The sequence below is a fragment of the Echeneis naucrates genome, chromosome 7, assembly GCF_900963305.1.
Source record: "Echeneis naucrates chromosome 7, fEcheNa1.1, whole genome shotgun sequence".
In the NCBI taxonomy this organism is placed as follows: Eukaryota; Metazoa; Chordata; class Actinopteri; order Carangiformes; family Echeneidae; genus Echeneis; species Echeneis naucrates.
The window spans coordinates 23,013,551-23,039,958 of NC_042517.1; the positions used below are offsets into that span (position 1 = coordinate 23,013,551).

General features: G+C 40.8%; 1 protein-coding gene across 2 annotated transcripts in view; it reads left to right on the forward strand.

Moving 5' to 3' along the window:
• Positions 1-24,960, forward strand: part of myt1b (myelin transcription factor 1b) — a 119,258-nt gene extending 94,298 nt beyond the window's left edge. The window contains exons 6-24 of one of the 2 annotated variants that reach the window (XM_029507430.1): positions 893-955; positions 3,769-4,157; positions 5,059-6,222; positions 8,165-8,299; positions 9,555-9,645; positions 9,873-9,989; positions 11,977-12,191; positions 12,876-13,057; positions 15,234-15,494; positions 16,134-16,288; positions 16,464-16,526; positions 17,065-17,133; positions 17,571-17,633; positions 17,926-18,006; positions 18,753-18,974; positions 19,484-19,575; positions 19,664-19,767; positions 20,683-20,826; positions 20,994-21,137. In XM_029507430.1, the coding sequence (XP_029363290.1) occupies positions 893-955; positions 3,769-4,157; positions 5,059-6,222; positions 8,165-8,299; positions 9,555-9,645; positions 9,873-9,989; positions 11,977-12,191; positions 12,876-13,057; positions 15,234-15,494; positions 16,134-16,288; positions 16,464-16,526; positions 17,065-17,133; positions 17,571-17,633; positions 17,926-18,006; positions 18,753-18,974; positions 19,484-19,575; positions 19,664-19,767; positions 20,683-20,826; positions 20,994-21,137 (3,754 nt within the window). Of the gene's footprint in view, positions 1-892; positions 956-3,768; positions 4,158-5,058; positions 6,223-8,164; positions 8,300-9,554; positions 9,646-9,872; positions 9,990-11,976; positions 12,192-12,875; positions 13,058-15,233; positions 15,495-16,133; positions 16,289-16,463; positions 16,527-17,064; positions 17,134-17,570; positions 17,634-17,925; positions 18,007-18,752; positions 18,975-19,483; positions 19,576-19,663; positions 19,768-20,682; positions 20,827-20,993 lie in introns of both variants that reach the window. The other variant, XM_029507431.1, reaches the window with a different exon arrangement.
• Positions 24,961-26,408: the final 1,448 nt, after the last annotated feature.

Below are 26,408 nucleotides of genomic sequence, written 5' to 3' on the forward strand. Positions count from 1 at the left end.
TGAAAGCTGGAGTATGATTTTTTGCAATCCAATCAAAGGATATGGTATGGACAGAAAGGAACGTGAAGGGTGTTTTTTCTCTTACGTCCCATCCTGATTCTCCTCTTTCTCTTTCCCTCAGTTAGGCCCCAGTTTGCAGGCCATAGTTGGCCGTAAACCCCATTGTCCTCTCTCAATTTCTTTTTTTTTTTTTTTATTCACTTTTATTTTTTTACACTTCACCTTTAAGCATTGTTTTGTGTTCAGCACTTGAAACAAAACATCCCTTTTTAGTTTCTGCATTAAAAAGAAGAAAAAAAACAGCAGGGAGGCCAGAGAGCATTCCATTTAAAATGCTAATGCAGCATTTTTTTAATAAGCGAAATTAATAATTAGGATAATCGGAGTAATAAAGGGCAATTGCTGGGGGAAAGTTAATGAGAATTGAAATGAGCCGTCCTGAGGGGTCATAGCAACCTGAATCAGAAGGGGGGGAAAGAGGAAAGCAAGAGAGAAAGGGAGTGAGTGAAGCCCAATGATGATGATGAGGAGGAGAGCGGAGAAGGGGATATTACAGCAGGTCTCGGCTGATCCTTATCTTTCATAGTAACAGGATATAGGCCAGGGTTGATGAACGACACACAATATTATGTTCTCACCGGCTCGATGCCACCTGCATTCATGCATTATGTGTCTCTGCTGGAAGGATGTGTGTGTCTGTGGGATGGGTACATATCTTTGTGCTTGCGCATTTTGTGTGACATGTGATCAGTTTGCATATCTTTGCTTTGCTTTGCTTGGTTGTCCATCTTAATTTACTCTTCTTTCTATTGCCTGTTATCATTGCCTCTGCACAGGGACTAAAATGTGCCATGTCTAAAACATATCTCTAACCTTCATCCATCTAATCCAGCTGCCCCACCCCTGGATGCAATGGCTCCGGCCATATCAGTGGGAGATACTCACGGCACAGAAGGTAGGGCAGATTAAAAACCCTCTTTGTGTCCTCCCTCTCTAACTGTCCTCCTTGTCCTCTGCCTTGTGGGAAACGTCACATTTAAATTTAGTTGTTTAAAGTTAGATAAATTAGATAAATAGATAGATTTGTTTGTTTTAGTTCTGAGAGTGAGATTAGAAGATCAATACCACTCTCGTGGCTCTATGCAAATTATGAAGCAACAACCAGCTACCAGTCAACATAGCTTAGCATATGAGTGTTTGGTCCTTCCAAAGGTAACAACAGCCACCTCCCGGCACCTGCAAGCCTCATTATCACTAATTTATTTGATCTAGATATAAAAACAGAAGGAAGATTTGTACTGCACTTTTTTTTTTTTTTCAAGACTACAACTTCAATGAAGTCTTAGTCATGATAAGACTGTCTATATATTTGGACTGTGTAATTCTTATCTATAATCATGTGTTTATTACCTGAAGAAGATTCATACCAGCTTTCAGTTTTGTGAAGCAGATGGCTAACTCGAAAAAAGCTGAGTGAGGGAACATTTCACAAAGACATGTTTTAGGAATTTTTAAAGCACACAGAATACAGTTAATGTTATAAATATAATATATGACATTTTCACCACTTAACTTTCCTGTCAAATTGCCCTGTTCTTCAGATCTACCAAAAAGCAATTGTTTTTTTACACATGTGGCACCCAAGCTAAGCTTCGTGTCAGTTAAACAGCTGATGTTAGGAGTAATTCATGCTATGCCTAAGTCACAGCATGAAACCACCCATCTTCCCCATGTTCCAAGCAGCCATAAATATATACGGAACTCAGTTGGATTACCAACATTTATTTATTATTAACTCAACAAAAGAAGGCTTCAGGGTGAAAAAAGACCAAAACAGCAAACCAAATATAACCTACCTTAGGGAGTAGTTCTTACCTCTTACAAAACTAACAAAACTCTACTATCACAATGAAAAAACAAATAGTAACAAAGCAACAATATAGTGTGACATACAGGACTGCTGGCTGGAGTCTGAGGAGGATGGGGATCAGCTCTCTCGTAGGTTGCCATCTTGTCCTTCTTAGGGTTCTAGGAACCGTAAAGTAATTCAACTCAAAAGCCAAGACTAAAGATGAAAAACTCAAGGAGGCTGTAAGATGGTCAAATAATTTACAAAGAATGTACATCCAACAGGAAATCACTCACGCAGGAGGAAAACCCAGTAACAAAAAGAGACCATAACAAACAGAAAGTGTCTGACAAACTATGAGTCCAAACTAGGGAGGCGGGCAGGCAGTGGTCAGGCTCACAGTCACAAGAAGCAGGACTTTAGCTCCCCAGCCTCTAGTACAGAGTCCCAAGGTCCTAAGGGCAGAGCACAGGAGGGGAAAACCGCTGAATACAAATAGAGTGAGGGTGATTTCAGAATTCAGCTGTGCTGCCTGCTGCTTGCCACACCTGCTCGGCCACACCCTCCACCTTGCACAGCAGAGGGAGTGAGGTAAACCCAGAGGTCAGAATCTTTACAACAAATACGGCTAAAGATAATGTCGTCACCACAGTCCTCTTTTATAGGGCACTCCCCGACCCCATCATCCAACCTGGAAAAAGCAGATTCTAAGATACGCCTGTGTAGGCAATCAACATCAACATCAGCAGAACCAGGAAAAAAAAACACTTACGACCTAACATTAACATTAAATACACATCATAACTGCGCCTATGCTGTACTGTAGTACTGTACCTCCCACACTCATATGTCAAGTAGCTTGCACCATTTAAATCCACTGCATCCTTTGCTTTATAATCAGGCCAGTGGTTTCCAACCTTTCCAAAGCACAATAACAGCCCCCCCCCCCTTGGTTTCCTAGAATTACCAAATTAAATTCAACATTATGAACAACAAAAAAGCAATAAAAATTTATATTGCCAGACAAATGTTTTCTGTCTTATTTAAGGTCATCGTGTTGGTCAGACATATTTTTTCAGTCTTGAATAAAATACAAAATAGATAAGGTGTAAGTAAAAATAGATTCAGTGCCCTTGCTACTGATTTTATGCAGTGTCATTGCAAGTGCACTTTGTATGAGCGCATTTGAACTGACCCTAAAGCCTATGATGACATAAAAATGACCTGTATAATATATAAATTTAAATGTTGATGAAATTTTTTTTTTTTTTAGACCATCTTACATCAGATTAACTCCGACCGCCATAAAGCGAAGCCTAGAGAATAAAGTTTTCAGCGTCAGCAGGGAAATGTGATTTCTCCAGGTTTTTATTCCAGCTTCATTTTCTCTCCCTCCATTCCTTGTCTGTGTCACTCGCCCTGAGAGACCCTGTGGGACTTAGAGCAGCTCATTGGTTTGTGACTCCGCTTTATTGAGGGGCAGATATTAGCTATCTGCTTACATGTGTATTCGTTCACTGGGCAATTTCAGATGCACTTTGTTTATAGATCGTCCCACAATCTCCCTCACCATCTCCCAGGTGAGAGTAACAGGGAGTTTATTGGATTTCACCCTCTGCTGCCTTGCCTATACAAGTTGTTCATTAAACTCTCTAGTCAATTGGTTGAGATTGGTTGTGATGTTTGAGTGAGTGAGCATGGTGCCCCCCTCAGGCCATTCTGCTGAAAGAACCATGTCATCCTTCTTCATATTGAAACACAAACACACCCTCTGTCATGCTGCTTAGGCTCACTCATGGACATGATGAGGTGCATGAGGATTTATTGGATTTGTTAGCCATTTCTGCTAACAGCCCTGTTTAGTATTTATGATTGCGCTCTGTCCATTCTCACTTCTGTCTTTCTTTATACTCCATCAGTGTTCTGGGTTGTCCCATAGCCAGAAAGCGCCGTCTAGAGGAAGCAGAGGCTGAGCAGGAGCAAGGGCAGGAAACAGAGCGGCCTGCCTCCAAGAGGAAGTCCCACCCCTTAAAACTTGCCTTGGACGAGGGCTTCAGCGCAGAAAGCGACGCAAGCAGTGAGACAGAGGGTGAGATAGAAAAGGATGGAGAAAAAGCAGGGGAGATCAAGGAGGAAAAGCGAAAGAAGGACAGGGAAGCAGCCGTGGCAGAGGTGACAGAGGATATGGCGCAGGAGGGACAGATAAATGGACAAGTGGGGACACAGAGTCAACAGGAAGAGGAGGACAAGAAGACAAAAGAGGAAGACACATATCAGAAGGAAGGCATCACATTCGCAGCTGATGAAGGTGATTAAAACAGATCTAGCTAAAACAAGTACTCGATTATCCATTTTGCCCATATATAACAGATGATATCAATAAATCATTTAAGTTTATTTATCAAGCAAAAATCCCCGTTCTTGATTCTAATATGAATGAATAGTTCTTTATTCATACATTCATCTTCCACCACTTACCGTTTTGGGTTGTGGGGACTAGTTTTTTATATCAATGTTAAATTAATAATTAGGGGTTTTAGTACTGCACTTAAATAGAAGTGAAGGACTCACAAATCATCAAAAATAAAGTAGCAGAGATAGAGATATTCTGACTAGAACTCAAGCTCCAGATCCTACATTTCTTCCAATCAAAAAGTACTATGCTGCCTAGCTGTTGGGTGGTATCACCCACGTGTGATGAGTAAACCGAACATCAACGGAGTAAAATTTGTGCCCTTTTAATCACAGATTCACAATTGCACATATTCTGATCAAAGTTTCGTCTGATTAACAATCTGGTATTAGATTTAATCAGAATTTTCATCTTACATGACTAAACATAATCTTTTGTGCAGCCCTACCTAAGAGGCTTTACCTAGGACTACTACGTGCTAGTAAATCCATTAAAAAAGTGTGGAGGAACATAGCCACAATGAAGCCCACAAAATTACATTAACGTTTCAGGATGTGAGGGGCCCGGCCTCTTAACAACCTTTGTAGGCATTTGGCCTCTCCCTGCATCCACAAGACACTTTTCCTATGACCCTGTCTCACAGGTGTTTTTAAGTCATTATCAGTTCACCCTGAGTGACTTGGCTGATTGCTAGCTGGTGATGATACATATATTGCTGATGGCAGCTTCAGTTCACTGCATGACTCAGTCTTGTCAATGTTCTGTTGCTCTGACCCCTTCATCTTCATTTCCACAGAGGAGGAGGGTGTGATCATTGAGCCCACACCCAAAGCAGTGCCACCTGTACCTGAGGAGCGTCAGGCTTCTTCTGAGAGTACTGAGGAGGTGGGTGACTCTTTCTCCCACCTATGCCGAGTTTACAGCAACAATGATCCCGCAGTGGCCATTCAGCGGCCTGTTGCTATGGAGACTGAGGAGGATATCAGCGTAGCTACCAAATGGGGCGAAGAAGTAAGGGACAAGCAGGAGGGGGGTATGAATAAGGGGAGAGAGGAAGAGGAGGAGGTGGCTCACAAAGTTCACATATTAGAAGGGTCATCTGTTCTGCAGAAAGAAGCAACCGAGGTGGATAGAGCAGAGTTGGAGGAAGATGATGAGCAAGAGGAGCGAAAATCCAGAATCACCCATTTGAACCAGGAGAAACACCAGTATCTCACCACAGAGGTTCACCAAGAACAAGTTAAATATGAAGAGAGGGAGGAAGAGATGGCACTGGCCGCACATCAGAGGGAGGACACTTTCACAGCACTAGAGGAGGATGAGGACAGAGATGAAGAGGACCACAGGTGCCATGCTCTGTCAATTTCTGATGTGCAAACTGCCATCAGCACCATCACCAGCACCGCAGCAGCTCAGGGAACACACATCAAGACTGAAGACCACAGGGCTGGGGCCCTGGAGGACTACAACTCACATAGGGCAAGTCCCCTCGACAAATGTGACTCTCATGAACCTAGCCCCATTCAAAACTACACATCCAGCCCTCCTTTAAGCTACAGCTCCCACAGAGCCAGTCCACTGGAGGACTACTTTCCCAACCCAAGAGGTGAGAACTATAAAATCCACAAAGCCTCTTCCTCAGCCTCTCCTGACATCATTGAGGTGCGATCAGATAAGTCAGAGGAGAAAGACTTTGATGATGTGGAAGGGGATGACGAGCGTGACGATGAAGACAGCCTGTCACAGCGCTCCACAGTGACAGATGAGTCGGAGATGTTTGACATGACCCGAGGTAACCTGGGCCTTTTGGAGCAAGCCATTGCCCTAAAGGCAGAGCAGGTGAAGCCAGCCACAGCCAGAGAGCTGCTCTGTGCCCCAGATATCCACCACCAGCGATACTTCACCATGGATGACAGGCCCAAGCACCTGGATGCCATTCGCAAAAGCTACTTCAGCAAAGGTAGGATGAAGAGGGGTGGGCAGAGCTAACACATTAATATAAATGTTGCCTAAGGTAGCAATCATTTTATCTACTTATCAACTTATCTACTTTAAGAGTTGTCACATTGATAGTGAATTCAAGGACACTACAGCAATTTAGACCCAACTGTCACCTGATGACTGTGTTTACTTCCTATGTGTTTGTAGTAAATACAACACAATACAAAATAAAGGATAAAGGATTGGCTGCTCATTTTATGTTGGCATGACGAAGAAGTGGGTTACGGGAAGCTTAGCAAAGTGTTGAACCAGGGAGAAATAGCTTACTTGGTTGTGCTCAAAGACACTTAGACCTTTAAAAAGATAAAGGTAAAGGTAAAAATGCTTTTGGGATGCCTCATATGAGGATTGATGTCTATGTTGATAATTTAATTCTCATTACTAAATATGGAGCTAGAGGTACAAGACAATGAGCTTCAAGACTGGATTTTGTCATTTTACAGAGGAAGATATTCGTTCATTCATTCAGCTTCTACCACTTATCCCGCAACCTTATTGTTGTCTGGCAACAGTGCTAACCACTATGCTTCCCAGATTAAATAATTTTTGTTTATTTATTATCCTTAAAATTAGGCAGATTTACTTTTTTTTGTCAATGGAGTAAATCAAGTTAGTTGTCAAGCTGCCTCTAGTCGTTATGCCAAATGACAACGATTGTTTTCTTCTTTAGCTACACATTTAGTCTAGTGTAGTGTTTTGTACTGTAGGAATTTGAATTATTAATTCAGAAACAGGAGCACAGACCACTCAAATACAAATACAAATCCTTTCAATGGCTGCCAAAGTGTGTACAATGTATGTATGTAAAATGTTGTGTTAAACAAACATAAGGTGTCAGTCACTTAACTTACCAAGAAAGCGTGCACAAATAAACACAGTGTAGCGGATAGATAATAACAGCAATAACTCAGAGCAGTGCCTCCTCCACTGTGTGTGGATGAAGTGGTTCCAACTGAATAGACTTCCATGAAGAGTAGAGAAGAAGTGCTTGAAGAGACAGACAACAGCAAAGGGGGAAACACAAGAGATGACACCACGTTAGACAGACAAAGACATGAGAGGAGAGAAGAGTAAGGGTTTTACCACAGCGGTGGAGCAGTGGAGTGTTTGTTTACATGCTGCATGTTATTTGGGCCTTGCTGGCACACTGCCCACTTGTCATGCTCCTCACAGTATAGCTGTAGTGTGATTACATGCCTGGTAGTGCTGCCCTCTCCTTGGCCTCAACTCCCTCCTGTGGTGACGTTCCTGTTCTGTTGAACACTAATTAGGAGATGCACGTCTCGTTAACATTCAATTTGAAGGCCAATAGAGCATCACACCATCCTCTTGCTCCTTTTCCCTCTCTCCAGTACCACTGATACTGGCTGGCCTACCTCCAATAGCAGTAAGGAGCAGTAGGTACCTTTAATTATGTGCCAATTATAGTGATAATTTGCTCCTGATACTTTTGCAGGTGCTGTTTTGTATGAAATCTGAGTGGGAACCTTGAAAATACCAATGTAGTGCAGGGTGAAAATGATCAAAGCGTGTGGGATAAGGTCAAATTTGTCTGGGTTAACTTTGAAAAAGATACAATATTTCATACATTTCAAAGTATTCCATCCTAGAAAGCATTTAAAGAAACACACAAATCACATGTAGACTCATGAAAACCATGCAACACCTTCCATTTAACAGATTTTACAGATGCCGTTGCCTTTGCACAGTTGTCTGAAATATGTCTGGATTTCATGCTCAGCCAAGCAGACTGTCTGATGGCATTAACCACTTGCTTTTGTCCTCCTTATCCATCTCACATTCCCCTCTCCTCCTCTATCCCTCCTTTTTTCTCTGTGTCTCTCATCACTTTCCTCTCTTTATCCTTTTCTCCTCTTCTCGTTCTTTCCTCCTCCGTCCAGAGAGCAGCAGGCCTGAGAAGAGGGAGATCAAGTGTCCCACTCCAGGGTGTGATGGGACCGGTCACGTGACTGGCCTTTACCCGCACCACCGCAGCCTGTCAGGTTGTCCGCACAAGGACAGGATCCCCCCAGAAAGTGAGGTTTTTTTTTTTTTTTTTTTTTTTCAGCTGCTTATAAGATCAAAATAAGCTTTGAGAGAAGAAAAATTACAACAAAGGACTGTCTGACATTGACAGAAACCAACCCCCTCTCCTTACTGTAGAGTCTGACATTATTTAAGTGCTATAATGACACTTTAATAAAGATTTCATGACGTTCAGAAGAGCTGATGTCCTTATACAGGCTTACTGAATCAAGGTCACTTTGGCCTTAAACCATGAACTTACTCTGAGGATGCAGTCAAACATTTGAAACCTGACAGATGAAAAAGGTCGACCTGCTAACAAGAGTCAGCATGGCCAGTTTAAGCTCACTGATTCCTCTGTTTGACTGCATATGTCATGTTCATTCATTCATCTTCTACCGCTTATCCGTTTCCGGGTCGCGGGGGATGCTGGAGCCAATCCCAGCTCACACTGGGTGAGGGCAGTATACCAATCCATTACAGAGCTAACATACAGAGAACAACCACTCACACTCACAGACCCTACGGGCAATTTAGAGTCAACATTAACCTAAATATGCATGTCTTTGGAGGAAACCTGAATAGCTGCAGGAAAGCCATGCAAGCACATGGAGAACATGCAAACGTTGCACAGAAAGGCCCTGAACTGAACTCACTGCCCTCCATGTCGTGATAGTAAAAATAATTCTTACTTAGGGGCTACTTCAAAGATTGTAGCCATGGCTACAGGTCCATTAAATGTATTCTAATTCCTTGCTATTCTCTCATTAAGATTCACTTCATTGTCCTGCTGGTATTTGTACTTCAGGAATGTACAAAGCTATTAGGAAGGGCAAAGGAGATCAGAAATGATTGTACTTTCTAGGCTTTTAGGCTTAGTCTGTCTCTTTCTCTTCTGTGGACTTCACCAGCAGTGGCACATAGTTTTTTGACTGGTGTTTTAAATGATGCTGTTTTCTAGAGGAAACAAACAGAGCTGCAGCCTGTGTCTGGTCCGCTAATTTAATGGCAATAATAACCATTCATTTAACAGTGCTTTGCTCAAAAATGATAAAATTAACATTTCGTTATGTTGACACAGTTGACATGAGGGGAGAGTCCAAAGAAAATCTTTATAATACAGGTAGATCACATTTTTTACTGAAGGAAATAAGAGATCCAATTCTCTGCCAAGGCCAATAGTTTTCATACAGTACTTGACATATTGCATTGTTCCAATTTTGGAAGTATCTCATATTTTGTTCCTCTGTTTTGTCTCCTTCTCAGTTCTGGCAATGCATGAGAATGTGCTCAAGTGTCCAACTCCTGGCTGCACGGGTCAGGGCCATGTTAACAGCAATCGTAATACACACCGCAGGTATTCATCAATCACAGTTCAATGTTTGTGTCAATCTCTTTGTGTTTGTTCCTTTGCAGATGTGAGTTTTATACACAGGGTGTGTATTTCCCTATTGTGTATTGCTGAGCTCATATATTCATTTATGCAGGACAGCAAATGTGTCACTCAACATCAGCGTGATGCATATTTACGTGGTCAGCAACATGCTCTCCTTTTAATATTCATCTCCTCTTCTCCTCATCCAGTCTTTCTGGATGCCCCATTGCTGCTGCAGAGAAGCTGTCCAAGACCCACGATAAGCAGCATCTTTCTCAGCCAGGCATGGAGCACCTTAAAGGGAGTCCCAATGACAGAGTGTTAAGGTGGGTGATCATAAAGGATCATGCATTCATTTAGCTGTAAACCCAATTTATAACCGCAATAGAGTTAGAGTGCTGACAAAAGTCAAGCCACTTCTAACAGCTGAGTCAACATTATAGCGAGTTATAGTTTTGAATCCAAACAATTGTGTGATTGGAAAAAAACTTTTTCAATATATAAAAAAAAAAAAAAAGATCATGTAGCTCGATTGTACCTACTGTTTCAGTCAGTATGTCAACCACAACTAGAACTAACTTCATTTGGTCCGGCATTGCATTGCAACAGATGAGGAACGTTTTGTTTTCTTTTGCATACTTTTACTAATTTAGTGCAATGCCTCTTCTTTAAGAACCATTACAAAATAAATATTTAACATATAAACATTTAAATGTAAAAAAAAAACCTTTATTACAAATTGGATGAAAGCAAAAGAATGAAGTTACATTTCATCATTTAACTAATAGTAGCAATACTCACACAGTTCGCGGCTATATTTTTGACTCATGTCATTGTCCCGTTAAAGCTTTTTTCAGTTGCGGGGCTCCATCTACTATATGTAAATACTAATACTTAAAAGGCACAGGTGAAACCTTCACATAGTTAAAAGTTTTTTCCTCCAGTCCAAGCCCCACACAGGCGAATCCTTCTCAGAGCCTAATACTTGACCGCAGAGCTACATGGAAACCACAGAGACAATCATGACCTTGGTTGATTGGGCCTCATGAGGCTCAGTGTTGATGTGGGCATGGTTCAATATAATGCCGAAGTCATGAAGAATCCAGTGTAGCAGTTGTATCATTACTGTCACCTCAAACATTGAGACGTCTTTATCTCCATTCATCTTCCCACCAGGCCGGGCACCGTGATCACAGCCGAAAGAATGATAATTAACACAAACCAGACGCTGGTATTATGCTAAGTCTGTGCTCTTCGTCATTGGTATTTTAATTAGTAATGTAGCCGATAAGCTAATTATGCAAGTTATAGGGGCAATGCGCAGGATAGAAAAAATAATTGCTTTCCTTGAGGGAAACCTCATCAGTGGTCAGACAAAGCATTGAGGATTAAAACATAATAAAGCCTGCTTTGTTTTTCCTTCTCACGTTGTTATTAAAATCAACTTGAATGTTACGTGTGGGTGAGAAGAATTCCTCATCCAGTCCATATTCAAATGAAATCTATTTTGAATTTATAAAAAGGAAAACAATCCCTTGTGATCAGTGGTAGATAGTTGCTGTTTTTGTTGTTGGGAGTTTTTTTTTTTTTTTTTACAAATGAATATCCTACTTTACAAAATCTCTGTTATGAAAATGTATTACTACGTTTGCCACCATGTGAAGGCCAATCCACGGCAGTGTAACTACAGGCTGGGTCATGTAGCTTATTAATGAGCGTATGGTTTAAAAGCAGAGACTGTGATGCAGAGGAGGAGAAAAAGGGGCTTGGCCAAAGGAGGTGGAGGGGTCTAAGATGGGTGGGGGGGGGTTGAGGAAGGTGACTCCCCTTCTCTGCTATCTCTCTCCCCACTCTGTCTTCTGTCTTTCCCACTCTTCTCTTCTCCTCCTCTCCTCTCTGTTCCCCCACCCTTCCGCCTCTCCCCAGTCTATCAGTGGATTTATGCCAACAGGTCTGACAAAAGCCCAAGCTCTCCAGGAAAACGAGAGGGCTTAAAGCTCATAAATTCCATGCTGTACATCATGCAAATGTGCCCTCCGCTGATAAGAGAGCTTTTAATCCTGCTGCACTCATGCTAAGTACACCGTTACCCCTATCTTTACTCTTTCTATCACTCCACCTCCCTTTCTCATTCTCTTCTTCCCCCTTTCTCCTCTCTGTTTTCAGTGTGCCTCTTTATTGCACCAGTCATGTTCTTTGCACCTTTCCTTGTCTATTTCATTATCTTCAACTCTACTTCCTGCCTTATTTCACCCTGGATCCCCCACCCTGCCTGACCATGACGACCTCTCGTTCTCCCTCTCCTCCTTGCAGGCCCATGTGCTTTGTGAAGCAGCTCGAGGTGCCCCAGTATGGCAGCTACAGACCCAACATGGCGCCTGCCACGCCTCGTGCCAACCTGGCCAAGGAGCTGGAGAAGTACTCCAAGGTGTCCTTTGATTATGCAAGCTTCGACGCTCAAGTGTTCGGGAAGCGTATGCTTGCTCCAAAAATGCCCACCAGCGAAACCTCACCTAAAGCCTTCAAAAGTAAGATTGGAGCATCTGCTTGTTTTCTGGGGTTCTGGTTAATCATATATATTTCATTTTAGAACATATTCTACAATCAAGGGTGGCTTGACATTTTGGGCTTTCATGGCTGCATATGAAGATGCATGCCATTATCATAGCTTATGTCAAACAAAACACATCTCATTAACGAGTAGCTCAAAAAAATATTTATTAATATATTTTTTCTCAGTTGCTTTACCTTTGCAAAAAAAAAAAGTGTACTAACAAAACTTGGTGGTTTTATGGGAGGTTTGGTATAGCTCTTGTCTGAATGGTATAGGGACTTTTCAGATTAAACAAACCTATTAATTACTGACCTTTGGAAGCACTGGTAGATTTTGTTATAATTGGCCAGAACCGTGCCAGATGCTTTTCCAGTCTTTCTGCTAAGATGAATTATTTGGTTGCTGGTTCCCCATCTAACTCCCTGCAAAAATTAAACAAGCACGTGATCCAAAATATCAAAGTCCTGCTTGACTGGCAATGAATATGATTTTTCAGTTTTTCTTTGTTACTTATTCTTCGTCTTTTATCTTCTACCAGTCTTTCGTATTGATTACTTGAACATATTACATATATAAGGCTAAACCCGCAGCAATAATTTGCACAACGTCAGAAAATATATTTATTCGCATATACACAATCCTTTCTATCCTTCTGTAGCTAAGCCTACATTCCCCAAGTCCTCATCACCCAGTCTCCACGGTTACGGGAAGAGCTCCACCCTGGCCTATGACTACTCCCATGACGCCGAGGCTGCTCACATGGCTGCCACAGCCATCCTCAACCTGTCCACACGTTGTTGGGAGAAACCTGAGAACCTCAGCACCAAACCCCAAAGCAAGGTAAACACATCACAAGCTTTCAAATGAATCAGCCAATATTAATGAGTGGAATTAAACACTCACTGTACAGGAAATAAGTCCATCGTGACATGTCAGATATTAACTTAAGTAGATTTTTATTACAGCAAAATGTTGCCGTTCAAGAGATTATTAGCTGATTGTAGTGCAGATTGAAACATTGCAGGCCACAGCTGGTGAGATGAGAGGGAAAAAGCAGTAGGTGTGCCTCTCCTCCGTTTGCCTCTCTTCTCTTTTCCTCTCTTGTCTTTGCTCTTTTTCTCTCTATGGTCCTCTCTCTCTCCATCAACTCTGCATGAATTTATCATCAGGAGGCATTGGCTTACAGCAACAGGATGGTGTTGAGATGCAGTTGCATCACCTCTCCCATCCTCTTTCACCCTTTCATCTCTCCATCCCACACACTTTTCATGTTGTTATTGAATTTGGCTAGCAGCCAGTTGCCTGGATTACTTTTCCACCAGGTAGCCCTTTTTCATTATCTGACGGACAGATCTCTCAGTCTCTCCCTCCACCCCCACCACTTTTTTTCATTTTATTTTCACATCTTCTTTGTTTTCTTTTATCTCTCTTTTTTCCCTCAGTGCAAATGTCACTGTATCTCTCTGCTTCTCTGTCTATACTTCTCTATCTTTCATTCACTCCCTCTTATCCCTCTCTGTGCACAGGAGGTGTAATTGGAGCACTACTTTCCCCCATATTGTGATTTTTAAAAGCCTTTCTGCCTCACAGAGGAGAGAAAGTGACTGCTTCATCATTTTTGCTTTTCCTGACATGGTTTTACCAAGATAAAAAGTAAAGATTAATGTCTCTGGCAGCACAGCAGAAAAAGGTGTTGTTCAGCGAGATACTGATCCCAGAGCAGGCCTTAGCAATGTAGTATTGCAGCCAGAACAACTGGGGACTGATCTGGAATCAGAATCGGAGCCAGTTGAAATCCAATATTGACACATTGGAGCACTGAGATCATCAAACAGAGACATTTCTGGGAACTGTTCCCGCCTTCTCTCTTCCTCCTCTACAAAGCCATTTTATATGAATGTTGAAACCATGGCTCATCTCACCTGTTTCTGTTCATCTGCCAGGACTATCATAGACCGTGGAGATATGAACTGTGGCATTGGTACTGCTGGCAAAGTTTTAGTGGAGTAAATTAGATATCATCACTAACATGCTTAAGCAGTGAAGGTGGTCCTCGCACTAAAACATGTAGTTTTCTGGAAAAGTGCCTCAGCCTGCTCTATGACTGTGGGAATGCAGTTTATTACATGCATGAGGCCAAGTGAAGATGGGCAGGTCAAAACAGGAGAGAATATATATTTAATTGCAAAAAATGTTTACTTAATCTGAATATAAATTGATTACTTAGTAAAGCTGTTAGTTTTATAAATTTAGGATTCCAAAAAATATTGGTATGTTAATCCACGTTCAGTGCAAAGAATCTGCTCGAGAGGGTGATTAATTTAATTGCACTCATCATCATCAGGGATGATGCACAGCACATATGGAATTTCTTCTGGAGCGCACTTGAGGAAAATGCCTTGGTAATTTATATGAGAGTGATTGATTAGAGCCACGACCCGACCCCGGATAAGCAGATGAAGATGGATGGATGGATGGATGGATGATCGATTAGATGCATATGTATGTTAGATGTATTATTCTGCATTAACTTTCACCCAGTGAAACCAAATGTTTTCAAATATAGATACATTTTACATGATAGGTAGGGCTGTCAAACTGTTAAAAATTGTATTCTGATTAATCATAGGGTGGCTGATGATTAATCACAATTAATTACCATTCCTTGATTCACACTCTCTCTGCATATTGTTGGGAAAGACATATTGATTACAGCAGGTGGATATATATCTTTCTTTGTCTGTGCCCCCCCTCTAAAAAAAAAATAAAAAAAATAAATAAATAAAATAAATAAATAAATAAATAAATAAATTAAATGTGACATGGGCATTCCTAACCTTGACCCTACTTACAGATGCAGGTACAATCACAGGTTTTCTTTTATATATTTGTTTTTTGATTGCTTGTTTCTGTCAATTTCAGTCGAAAAAAAAAAAAGAAATTTGGTTTTAGATATGAAAAGCTGATAATGTTGGAATGCAGCTGCAGGAATGAACAACCTGTATGTTTTCTCCAGGAAATGGACATTGAGGTGGATGAGAATGGCACTCTGGACTTGAGCATGAAGAAGCCCTTCAAACGAGAAGGCAGTCTCTCTGCCATCAGTCCCGGGGTTCGTTCCCCAGACCCTTCCTCTTCCTCTTCATCTTCCTCACTGCATCTGGGAGGAAGTAGTGGGATGACATCACCAAGCCTGCCCACCTACAAGCAGGAGGACCTGGAGGGACCTCTGGATTACACTAAACCCAACCGCCAAAGGGAAGAGGAAATGGATGAGGTCAGTGTAGCCACACTGAGCATAATGAGAAGCTTCACACAGTGTTTCCTTTTACATTAGTCACAGAGGAAGTATTGCAACATTTATACTATCAGACAAAATAACCCCTGAGCTTTTTGAGCGAAGAACTCTTAATTGTTTACATCACTTTTTATTTGTTTTATACCCTTGCCTTATTTCCTGCCTCCCTTTTCTCTTTCTCTTATTCATTTATTTCATTGAAATGGGAGTTACTGTACAGTTAAAACACTGCACTGTGTAACAGAGGTGGTGTGTCAGGTGCATTGCACCATCCTGGCTTTGGCATATGCTAATTTTTTCCTCCTTTGAACTTTTTCAAAAGAAATATAAAGGGCTTTGAATGTAAATTTTTTATGAGGACATTCTGCATTTGGAAACATCACTTGTCTACAAAAGGAGCAAAGGGGATCGGATCAGAGACTTGGGTGCACACTGTGGTTTTATAGAGTTTCTTTGCTTGTAAACAAATGCAAAAGCAAAATGTTGTGTGAAAGCTATCAGTCAAAAAAAATAAATACAACTTAGTCAGCAACACACAATTACAATCTTGCTAACAAAACCACAAGAGACAGACCAGTGCATTCATGTTTTGGACACACATTTTCCTTCCTTTTTCAGATGGAACACACCGGCCAGTCATTCATCTCATCTGACCCAGAGGACTGTGACATGATGCAGGACTGCCTGGAGGAGAGGAAGTACCCAGGAGAGGTCACGACCCCAAGCTTCAAAGTCAAGTTTCAGCCCAAGGACAGCAAGAAAGAGCTGCTCTCGTAAGTGACAAGCTCGCAATGACAACACTGACATCGTGATATTTATCAAGTAAAACATCTACCGTGTTCAACATCAGAGAACATATTACTTTTAACACAAAGTACAGATGAGGCCGATGGAAATTATTCTATCCTGTCTCACTCTCTGTCTGTCTCTTTTCCTCTCCCTATCCAGATGTCCAACACCAGGCTGCGATGGTAGTGGCCACATCACAGGAAACTACGCATCCCACCGCAGGTATGAACCATTCATTCATTTATTCGTCTTCTACAGCTTATCCATTTCCCGGGTCGTGGGGTGTGCTGGAGCCAATCCAAATTCACATTGTGCGAGGGCAGGGTACACACTGGACAGGCTGTTAGTCCACTGGGGGGCTGGGTATGAACCACTGCAGACTTAATTGGGTAGTGCACACTCAGTGCTATTTATGTAAACTCTAATGTGAAATGTTAGCTCTGCTGAGGCTCCACCTGTGTCCCACCATGACTAATTCAAATATGTTATTTGATCCTGACAAGCCAGAGGCAATAATGTAGCGTGAGCACAGGAAGCAAAAATGGTCATTGACTTTGATATGCATCAGTAATTTACTTCTCGCCGTCTGTCCTCTTCTTCCTAAACGACCTTGATATGCCTTGCATTCTTGATTTCACTTCGCTCATGTTTTTTCCTCTCTCCTTTCAACCTGCTCACACTGGCTTCCCTTGCCCCCTTTTTATCCTTCTCTACCTCCACCTGTACTCTGCTCCTCCTCTCCTTTCTCTTTTTCTCTCAGTCTGTCTGGGTGTCCTCTCGCTGATAAGAGCCTTCGGTCCCTCATGGCGGCCCACACCCCTGAACTCAAGTATGTCTGCTCTACATCTTCACTGCCTTTTTACTGCCAGCTCACTATACTTCTAAAGACACATCCACTGTCACAATGCTTCATTCTGCTGATGTTCACTTATCTTTTGTTGCTTGCTGCTGCCTTTGCTGCTGCCACTGCATCTGTCATGGTGTGTTTTTCTGCAGCTGGCAAGAACTATGCACACTATTCAATTCAATCACTTTATGGAAATCTGAATATATATATATATATATATATATATAGATACAACAAAAGAAGAGAGAGACCATTTAACGAATACTTAGAGAACAGTGAATAAAATATGAAAACAATTTGCGGAATTGACATCATTTCTTTCATCTGCATAACAGCATTTCCACACCACGGTGAACCACCTTTTTATTTCCTTCGTTAACTTTGTATTAAATGTTAAACATGGCTGCCCTCTTCCCCAGATGCCCCACTCCAGGATGTGATGGCTCAGGTCACATCACAGGAAACTATGCCTCCCACAGAAGGTAACATGCAAAAAAAACATGCACAACAACACACACTCAGACACAGATGCACACAGTCAGTCAGAGAGGCCTAGTGACAGTTCATGTTAGATTGAGACAGGGACTCACACGTTTCCACGCACATTTCAATAATCCCCTTTTCGGCCTAATTGGGCATTTGTTTTTGGGGTTTCTTTATTTGTAATTTGGTAAAATTATTCTTCCTTTATAATGTTCTCTCCCTTTATCAAGCAATCACTTCACCAGACCTTTTTCAGCCCTATGTTATCAACTCCATACTTTCTGTTTTCAGTCTCTCTGGGTGCCCGCGTGCCAAGAAAAGTGGAATTAAAACTCCTACCAAGGACAACCAGGAGGACTCCGAGCTTTTAAAGTTCGTACCGCTCAGAAAGCCATAATGTCTGCTTTTAGCAAGACTGACGGTAAAAAGTAAAATGCAATAAAAAAAAGAGAGAGAGAAGGTCACTGTTAATCATATGCACGAAGTAGTTTCCTGCCCCATAACTGATTCAAACAATAAGGCCAATACTGATGAGAAAATACACTTCCTGCAGATACTGACTCTGAATGCAGTTCATGATAGAGTATCGTAGAGGACATAAATAATACATAAGAAATACAGTACATGGGCTTCATATTGCATTTGCACACAAAACAGTTAACTGTTGATAATAGCATGTGCTTATCATGAATATCTTTTGCATTAGTAATATTATTTGTTGCATAAACCTGTCAAAAGATGTATGAAACAGAATTTGGCCTTGTAGAGAAAAAAAAAACTAAAAAAAAATAAAAATAAATATATATATATATATATATGTATATATATACACAGTACAGGCCAAAAGTTTGGACACACTTTCCTATTCATTTGAATGAAAAGTTGTGTCCAAACTTTTGGCCTGTACTAGATATATTTAACATAAAACTTTTTTATAGAAATCTTAACTTTCACTCCACATTATATATTTGAATTCTTCTTCGTCTAACCTTTGCACCCTCTTGTTTTCTTTACTACTTTCCTTGCTGCCTGGCTTCGACACTCTTCTCTCTTCTCTTGCTCCAAAACTCTCCTCTTGTCTTTTTCCTTGTTTCCCTCCTTTCCTCTACTTCTTGTAGATGCCCGGTGCCAGGGTGCGACAGCCTGGGCCACATCAGCGGGAAGTATGCCACACACCGCAGCGCTTATGGCTGCCCATTAGCGGCCCGCAGACAGAAGGAGGGTCTCCTGAATGGCACACCCTTTAACTGGAAGGCCTTTAAGACAGAGGGGCCGACCTGCCCCACCCCAGGCTGTGACGGGTCCGGACACGCTAACGGAAGCTTCCTCACACACCGCAGGTACGCTGTATGCTAGAATAACTAAGGCAGTTGGTTGTGGGTCTCTTTCTGCTGTGGAAATGTAAATTTAGACTTGGTTTCTCCAATTCCTGAAAGCTTAGGGAGCTTCATGTCTGTGTCTTTGTATGAAATATAACCATATTTATTGAGAGGAAAAGATCCCAGAGATAAACTATCTCCTCAACATATAAAACACAGTGCAAAAAGCACAACACCATAGTTATGCTAAAATACGCCCATTAATTCAACCCAAACACTTATTTATAAAATGAAACAGCAGTGGCTGTATAGATCACCGAGTGCTTCCAAAACCCAAATGTCCTCTGATTAGTACTCTGCATGAATGACTCCTGTGTAGACACACACCCGGCTCATACTGGTCCACTGCATGCTAAAACACCCTGTATGCATTTAGATATAAAGATTAATGTGACAGCTAAGGGAACAGTGTGACTGTATGCTGTTATTAACAAAATGGTGACCCCTCTCCACTGCATGTGTCACTTCAGCCTCTCAGGATGTCCCAGAGCCTTGTATGCCAAGAAGAAGGCCAAGTTCCCCACAGACGACTACCTGAGCACCAAGTTCAGGGCCAGTGATGGTAAGATATATATATATATATATATATAAAAAAATTGTTTGAGATCCTTTGTTGTTTTCCATTCTCATATAAATTGTTTTTTCGTTAGTTTTGGACAATGATGAGGACATCAAGCAACTCAACAAAGAGATCAATGACCTCAATGAATCCAACAATGAAATGGAGGCTGACATGGTCAACCTACAAACTCAGGTGTGTGTTTATATTTATTGACTCATATAATGAGGACAAAGCCATAAACTGTTAAACTGTTATTCCACTTATTGTTTATTCATATTACATGATAACTGCATGTAGTAATGAAATGTAATACAATCATATTAGTTATTGGCTTAATGAAATATAAATTTTCATGTTTCAATCAATTATCCATAAATAACTCATAAACTATACTGTCGTTATTGTAGTGTTGACATGCTCTTGAAAATGGTGACCCCCTCCCCACTCCAGCTGCTAGCACAGATAGCAAAGTCAGTAAAACTTGTAAAATTAGTCATGGTAGTTGCTGAAAAAAGAGAGATGATAGAGAGATGACGAGAGGAAGAACAGGAAAAGAGAAGATGCTGTGGAAAATGCAAACAAAACATACAGAAAACATACAATTTTTGCAATATGGTGCTTCTAAATGTGCACTAGCAAATATTAGCAGTAGGGAAGAAGAAGAGGTACCAATGGGAAATGAGGAGTGCTAACTCAAGATAACTCTTGCAGCAGCAGGAGGGAATAAAGGAGGGACAAAACACACACTATGGGAAGAAGCAAAGTGTACATGTAATGATGTAACATACATGCATGGGTGAGAGAGAGAGTGGTGCTCAGTGCAGCCACCAGCAGTCTAAGCCGATAGCAGCACAACTAAAAGAAAAAGAGGAAAAACCTGGATTCATACTGGGAGTTGGTTCCATAGAAGAGGAGCCTGATAGCTGAAAGATCTGCCTCCAGATTTACTCTTGGAGACTCTAGGAACCACAAACAAACCTCCATCCAGAGAGGAAGTGACCTCCTGGGACAATAAGGAGCTATGAGCTCTCCGAGCGCAGTTACTGGTTTGTAGGATACGATCATCACTGATCAACATTCAAACATGAATGTTGCTGTATGTTTTAGATCTCGTCCATGGAAAAGAACCTGAAGAGCATTGAACACGAGAACAAGATGATAGAGGAGCAGAATGAGGCTCTCTTCATGGAGCTCTCTGGTCTAAGCCGTGCCCTTATACGCAGTCTGGCTAACATACGCCTGCCACACATGGTAAGTTCTTGTCCACACATAGACAAACGGGGGCGAGCCCACTGACACACACACCTTCCTGACTGGTTTGATGGATTTGTCTTTTCTGTGAATCTCACGTGTTGAAAAGTGTGTAGGTGTGTATGCTTACTTTTCTCAGTTGAGATTGGTTGTTGTTTGCACCACAGCAGGAGCCAATCACCGAGCAGAATTTCGACAGCTATGTGAGCACCCTGACCGACATGTACACCAACAAGGACTGCTTCCAGAGCCCAGAAAACAAGGCTCTGTTGGAGAGCATCAACAAAGCTGTGAAGGGCATCAAAGTCTGAGGCTCCACATACACACTCACACACACATACACACGCACACACACGCACACACAAACACAGAGAGAATTCAAACTGTCCTGAAACACAGGAGTGTCACGGAGGTGAAGACAGAGATATGAAAGAGATATGCTGAAACACTCTACAATATATTGAAATATGATTCAAAAACAAAAAGGGAATTCAGGTTATTTAAACAAATGGCAACTTAAAAAACATCCCAGGGAGCACTCTGTGAGAAGAAAAGTGACGCGGACCAAAATCCACACCATGCTGCTGCTGGGACGAGGGGAAGGAACCGGATCCTTCAGTCGGGATGGATGGAAAAGAAAAATAATGTAACCAGATATCTGTAACAGTATCTGGCCTGGGGGGGAGGTTAATATGTTGTATGCTTACCTGTTGTCTCTTTTGTGTCCTTAACTGAGGTTTTCGCTGTTGTGTGGTTTTGATCGGCTTTCACACTTTTACAACTTAAAATGCAGTTGAACACAGGGATCATGCACAGGAGCTTGGTGACGTGAAGAGAAGAATGCGGAAACTCCCTGTTCTTGTCCCATTAACATGGTTTGTGTTTGCCAGCTCCAGAAACTCTCTTGATTCTTAAGCCCCACCACACACGGACATGCGTGCTCATGCATACGTACACCCCAGCAATATAAAGCATGCACTATACAGAATCAGTGCTTGCTTTGTGGCAAGAGATCAACTGCGCAATGTTGACTCAGTTTGGTTGGAAAAAAAAATTAAGTTAAGGTCATTAGACAGATCCAGGAACAGTGTCAGTGCTGGTTTAAAAAGCAGCAACTCCCTTGTTTTCCTTTTTGTGAACTGAAATGATGATAGTAATAGTGTGCGCACATTTCAAATTTCAGTTAGTCATATCAATAGTATTTATCCACATAGGAATTGCACTTCATTTTAATTAATAGTTTTGTGGTACAATAATAATTGTTATATATGAATTATTTAAACTTGTGAACATTTAAATTGTAACTTATTGCCATTTATGTTATTGAGGTTTATTTATTTGAAGCAATCTATTTATTATCTTGGTTTTGTAACACGAAAAAAATGCATCTTTACTGATGATCATGGTCAAAGTGATTTGCAAATGTCTTACGTCAATATTTTAAGAATCTATATAGATGAGTGACTAGGCATATTTTGTTTTGAGTACTTTTTAAAAAACTTTTTAAGTGCAGATGTTTTATAACTGACAAAAACTTTTTTGATAATTTTACAAAAGCAAAAGTTATTTTTTTGGGTTCTTGTTTTTTCTCCCTTAATTTCATTTATGTTCTTTCTGTTACTGCTAAGTTCAGAAACTCACTGCTGCGGAAAAAAAGAAAGTATGTATTTATTATTTATTTAAAATGAAAGAAATTGACTGATATGGCTGTATATTTATTTTGTTATTTATGTGCGTGATGTGACAGTTGAGTCCGAGTAGTCTTAAGATCCATTTCTAATACTTAAATAAAGACGCAAAACCAATATAAATACTGTTTGATTACTTAGGCTTATACCTAGACATACCAGCAGCTGATTATTTAAAAAAAGAAAAATGGAAAAAAAAAAAAAAAACACACACACAAAAGTAATCACTGTTCTGTTGCTATCTGCTCGCTGTGTTTGCTTTTGTCAGGTGAATGAAAACAAAGAAACCGAAAAAACAAGGAAAAATTATCATAATAATAATAAAAAAAAAAACAACAACAGCATAGAGTTCAAAATGTTACCTCTCCCAAGCGCTTTGTAGCAGCCACCACTGGCTCACCCAAAACCTCTGTAATGTACGAGAGATGCTTAATTGATGCTTATTTCTTATTTATTATTTTCATCAGTACTATGGTACATATATAGAGCTCTCTTCCAGCAATGTTTTAAGTTGGATGTATGAGTCTAAAACACACGCACACACACACACACACACACACACACACACACACTCACAAAGAGCTACATATCCAACCCTAAAGGATACTTTAGGATAGCCTCCTTTGACAAACTTCTATCAGATAAACATTCACACCCTTGTAGCCTTACTCTAGATTTTAATTTTTTGATGCACAAAGTGCCACTGAGAAAAGGAAAAAAGAGAAAAAAAAAGAAAGAGAATTCACTTTCTTTCCTGATTCTTCGCATTTTCTGCAATGTAACAATGTCTGGTCCTGGGAAGACCATGGCATCAAGAGAGTGGTGATTGTTTCAGATGCCTTTATTTCTCTGCCAAAATGGCCATAAGTACACTATATATACATTCTGTATAAATAGATTTTAAAGATGCTATATATATGAATATAAACATACATATATTTTTCCAGTGTAATTGTTGACTTGCTCTTCTTCTCTCTTTACCTTACTGGAGGATCACTAGCTGTCTAGAAGAGATGCAAGGGTTGTTATCAATAGGAGGCAGTTACACCTTATTAAATATCACAAAGACCTGCTCAACTGTGGCTTTAAACATAACCATTCAGTCAAGCTGAAGGCAAAGTAGGTGTTTTTGATGAAGCATTACAATACTTTGGGAGTGTTTTCACAGGTTTCCTTTTCTCCCCTTTTCCTATATTTGTCTGTCCTTGATCCGGAAATGTCAAAAACCTCTACTGTATGTTGTACTACTGAATCCGAGAAATGACTGTCGATTTGAAACTTAGATGGTTGGCTCTTTGTTCCTACGTGTAATGTAAGTTCATGTATATAAAAAAAAAAGATGATAATGCCTCTGAATAATGTTCTGCACATAGTGTTTGACGACTTTGTGCAGTTATTGTATTGTTAATTGTAAGGCCTGCTCGCCATGAGCCCATTCTCTATAATGTTGAAACAAGCAAGTAGGACTCTGTAGTGTAACCTGCCTTTGAGTGATCCGTCGCAGCTACTGTGGTGTACAGTATGATACCCTTGTGTAATGCTGATGTCAAAGGCATGTTGTAAATGTGCTTTTAGCCAATGTAGAATGAACACTCCTTTTGTGCACTTTCTAACTGTTGAAAATGCCAGCATTTGATTCATGACTTGGATGAACCCCAGTGGATCACAGGCAATAGCAAGTATTCACCCCCCACTGGAGGGCGCATTACAAAGCATTGTAACACCTGTTTGTTGATGTTCATATAGCGAAACAGCCTGTTTTTGTGTCAGATACAGACATCTCTTTCGATTCAGGGGGTTCAAAAAGCTCAAAAATGTATAAAAAAAAAAAAAAAAGGAAGTGGTACTTTCTTTTTCCAAACAAAAACCAAAAGAGACTGATGGGAAGCAGAGTTTGGTTCTCAGGTGACCGGGGGAGATTTGCTAAAGCAGAGCAGAGCAATGCCATAGGTCAGCCAGTCAGCTGAAGCTAGAGGCAATAACAGCAGCTGTATCAAGGCCACGTGTGAAACGAGATGAGCACGCGGGAGTGGGAACTAAATTTGCCAGGCAACAGAAACTCCCCTCACCCCTTGTTTAGGGAGGTGTTTGTTGCATATATATGTATCTATATATCTATCACTCAAAAGAATGTCAAAGCTTTTTATGACTTTTAAACCCACTAACCCCCTCGCCCCCAATCCTTCACATCTTGTGTAACCTTTCCTCAGGAAAGATAGTTTTTACGCTTTTCCTTAATAAAGTAGTGCATCTTTCCTCTCTTGAAATGCACGAGAATCCTGCCAGAGCTAAGACTGAATATTCTCCTAACTTATTTGATATGGCATGACCCCTTTTAAATTGCTTGATGAAATTGTCTACTGAGGTATGTTAATGAATAACACTGAGGCCATGAAAGCGTAGCGTTAAAAAAAAAAAAAGTCAGCTGAGAAAGCAAATGCAGCCCTCGGTTAGTTCTGCACCCACACACTGTATGTTTCCTTATTAACATAAAAGTACTGAGAGATGGAGTGAGGAGCTTTATTAATCTAAATAGCAAAGAAGATTTAAAAAAAGGAGAGGAAAGAAACAGGGCCCAATTTTTCCTAAAGCACCTAGAATGAAAATGAATTTAACATGATGACTCTTTCAGGGAAACCAGTCCAGACCAAAATCCAGCTGTGCATTTAAGGAGGGCAGAGGGAGGGAAGCGGGTGGGCACACCTTTGCATTCTGGTTTCATTTTGGGGTTCAGATGTGCAGAGCAGAGCCGCATGCGCTGACTCATAAGAAAGAGATGTCAAGTTGAGTGGCACTTTTCATCAAGCTGAACAAAACCAAAAGCCCCTCCCCCCACCTCCTCCCCTGGCTCCCTGTTGTAGTTACAAGCTGTGTGGTCTCTATCATGTGTGCCTTTCTCACTCCACTCATTTCAAGATAGCGTATGTTTACACTTGGCAAACCTGGTTCAAATACTGCTGATAGCATTTGGTCTGAATCTAGAGCTCTTAGCCAATACTTTTGGGGAAATTGTGTGTGTGTGTGTGTTGGGGGGGCGGGGGGGGGGTGTTATGTATATGGGGTCGGGTTATTATGTATAGGGAACTAAAATAAATGTGTCTTTTACATGCAGATAGAGGCCATTCTTTTTGACAGAGATCCAAAAACACAACCTTTTGTTAGGCTAAAGAAACTGTGATCTCACTCTGTCAATTCAGGTGCCAAACTGCACGGACTATTTCTGTGAAGGAATCTGAACACCATCACACATCATCCCTAGATAATGCATCAGTGTGCAGGGCATTATTTTGAAACAAGTGGAAGTCTCTGTACATATTTGTATCAAGAAACAGTGTTATTGTTGTTGTATTGAAGACAAGATAAAATTGGTAAAAAAAATAAAAAAAGTTTGTGACAAAGAAAAAATTATCCACAGCCAAGGGTTGTCCTGCTAGCACATTTTTACAGAGATGAGCTATTTTTACTGGTGATTTTCTAGGCATTGATATTGATATCCTTTTAAAAAAGTACATAACTTCCAAAATTACAAGCACTTCCATAAGGATAGACTGTAAGGGAATTTTTGTTACTTTTGTAGATGCGGCTGTTCCTTTGCTACTGCACCATTTTGTAAAGTGGGACAGACCTTGGCTGTGTGTCCTCTGGGTCTCATGGTTTTTCTTTCATTTTTTTTCTTGCTTTTTTTTTTTTTTTTTTTAGGTTTGTTTGTTTTCATTTTTTTTGGTTGGTAAGTAAAACACTGTAGATGGGCTGAATTTGTGACTGTGTGTTTGTGTACTTGTGTACATGTTCCCCTGTTCCTGTGTCAGTGTTATAAACCAGACAAGTGATGTCAGTTATTGTGAGGGTATGAACCATTTTAAGTGTTCTCTATGAAAAACACAAATAAAGAAA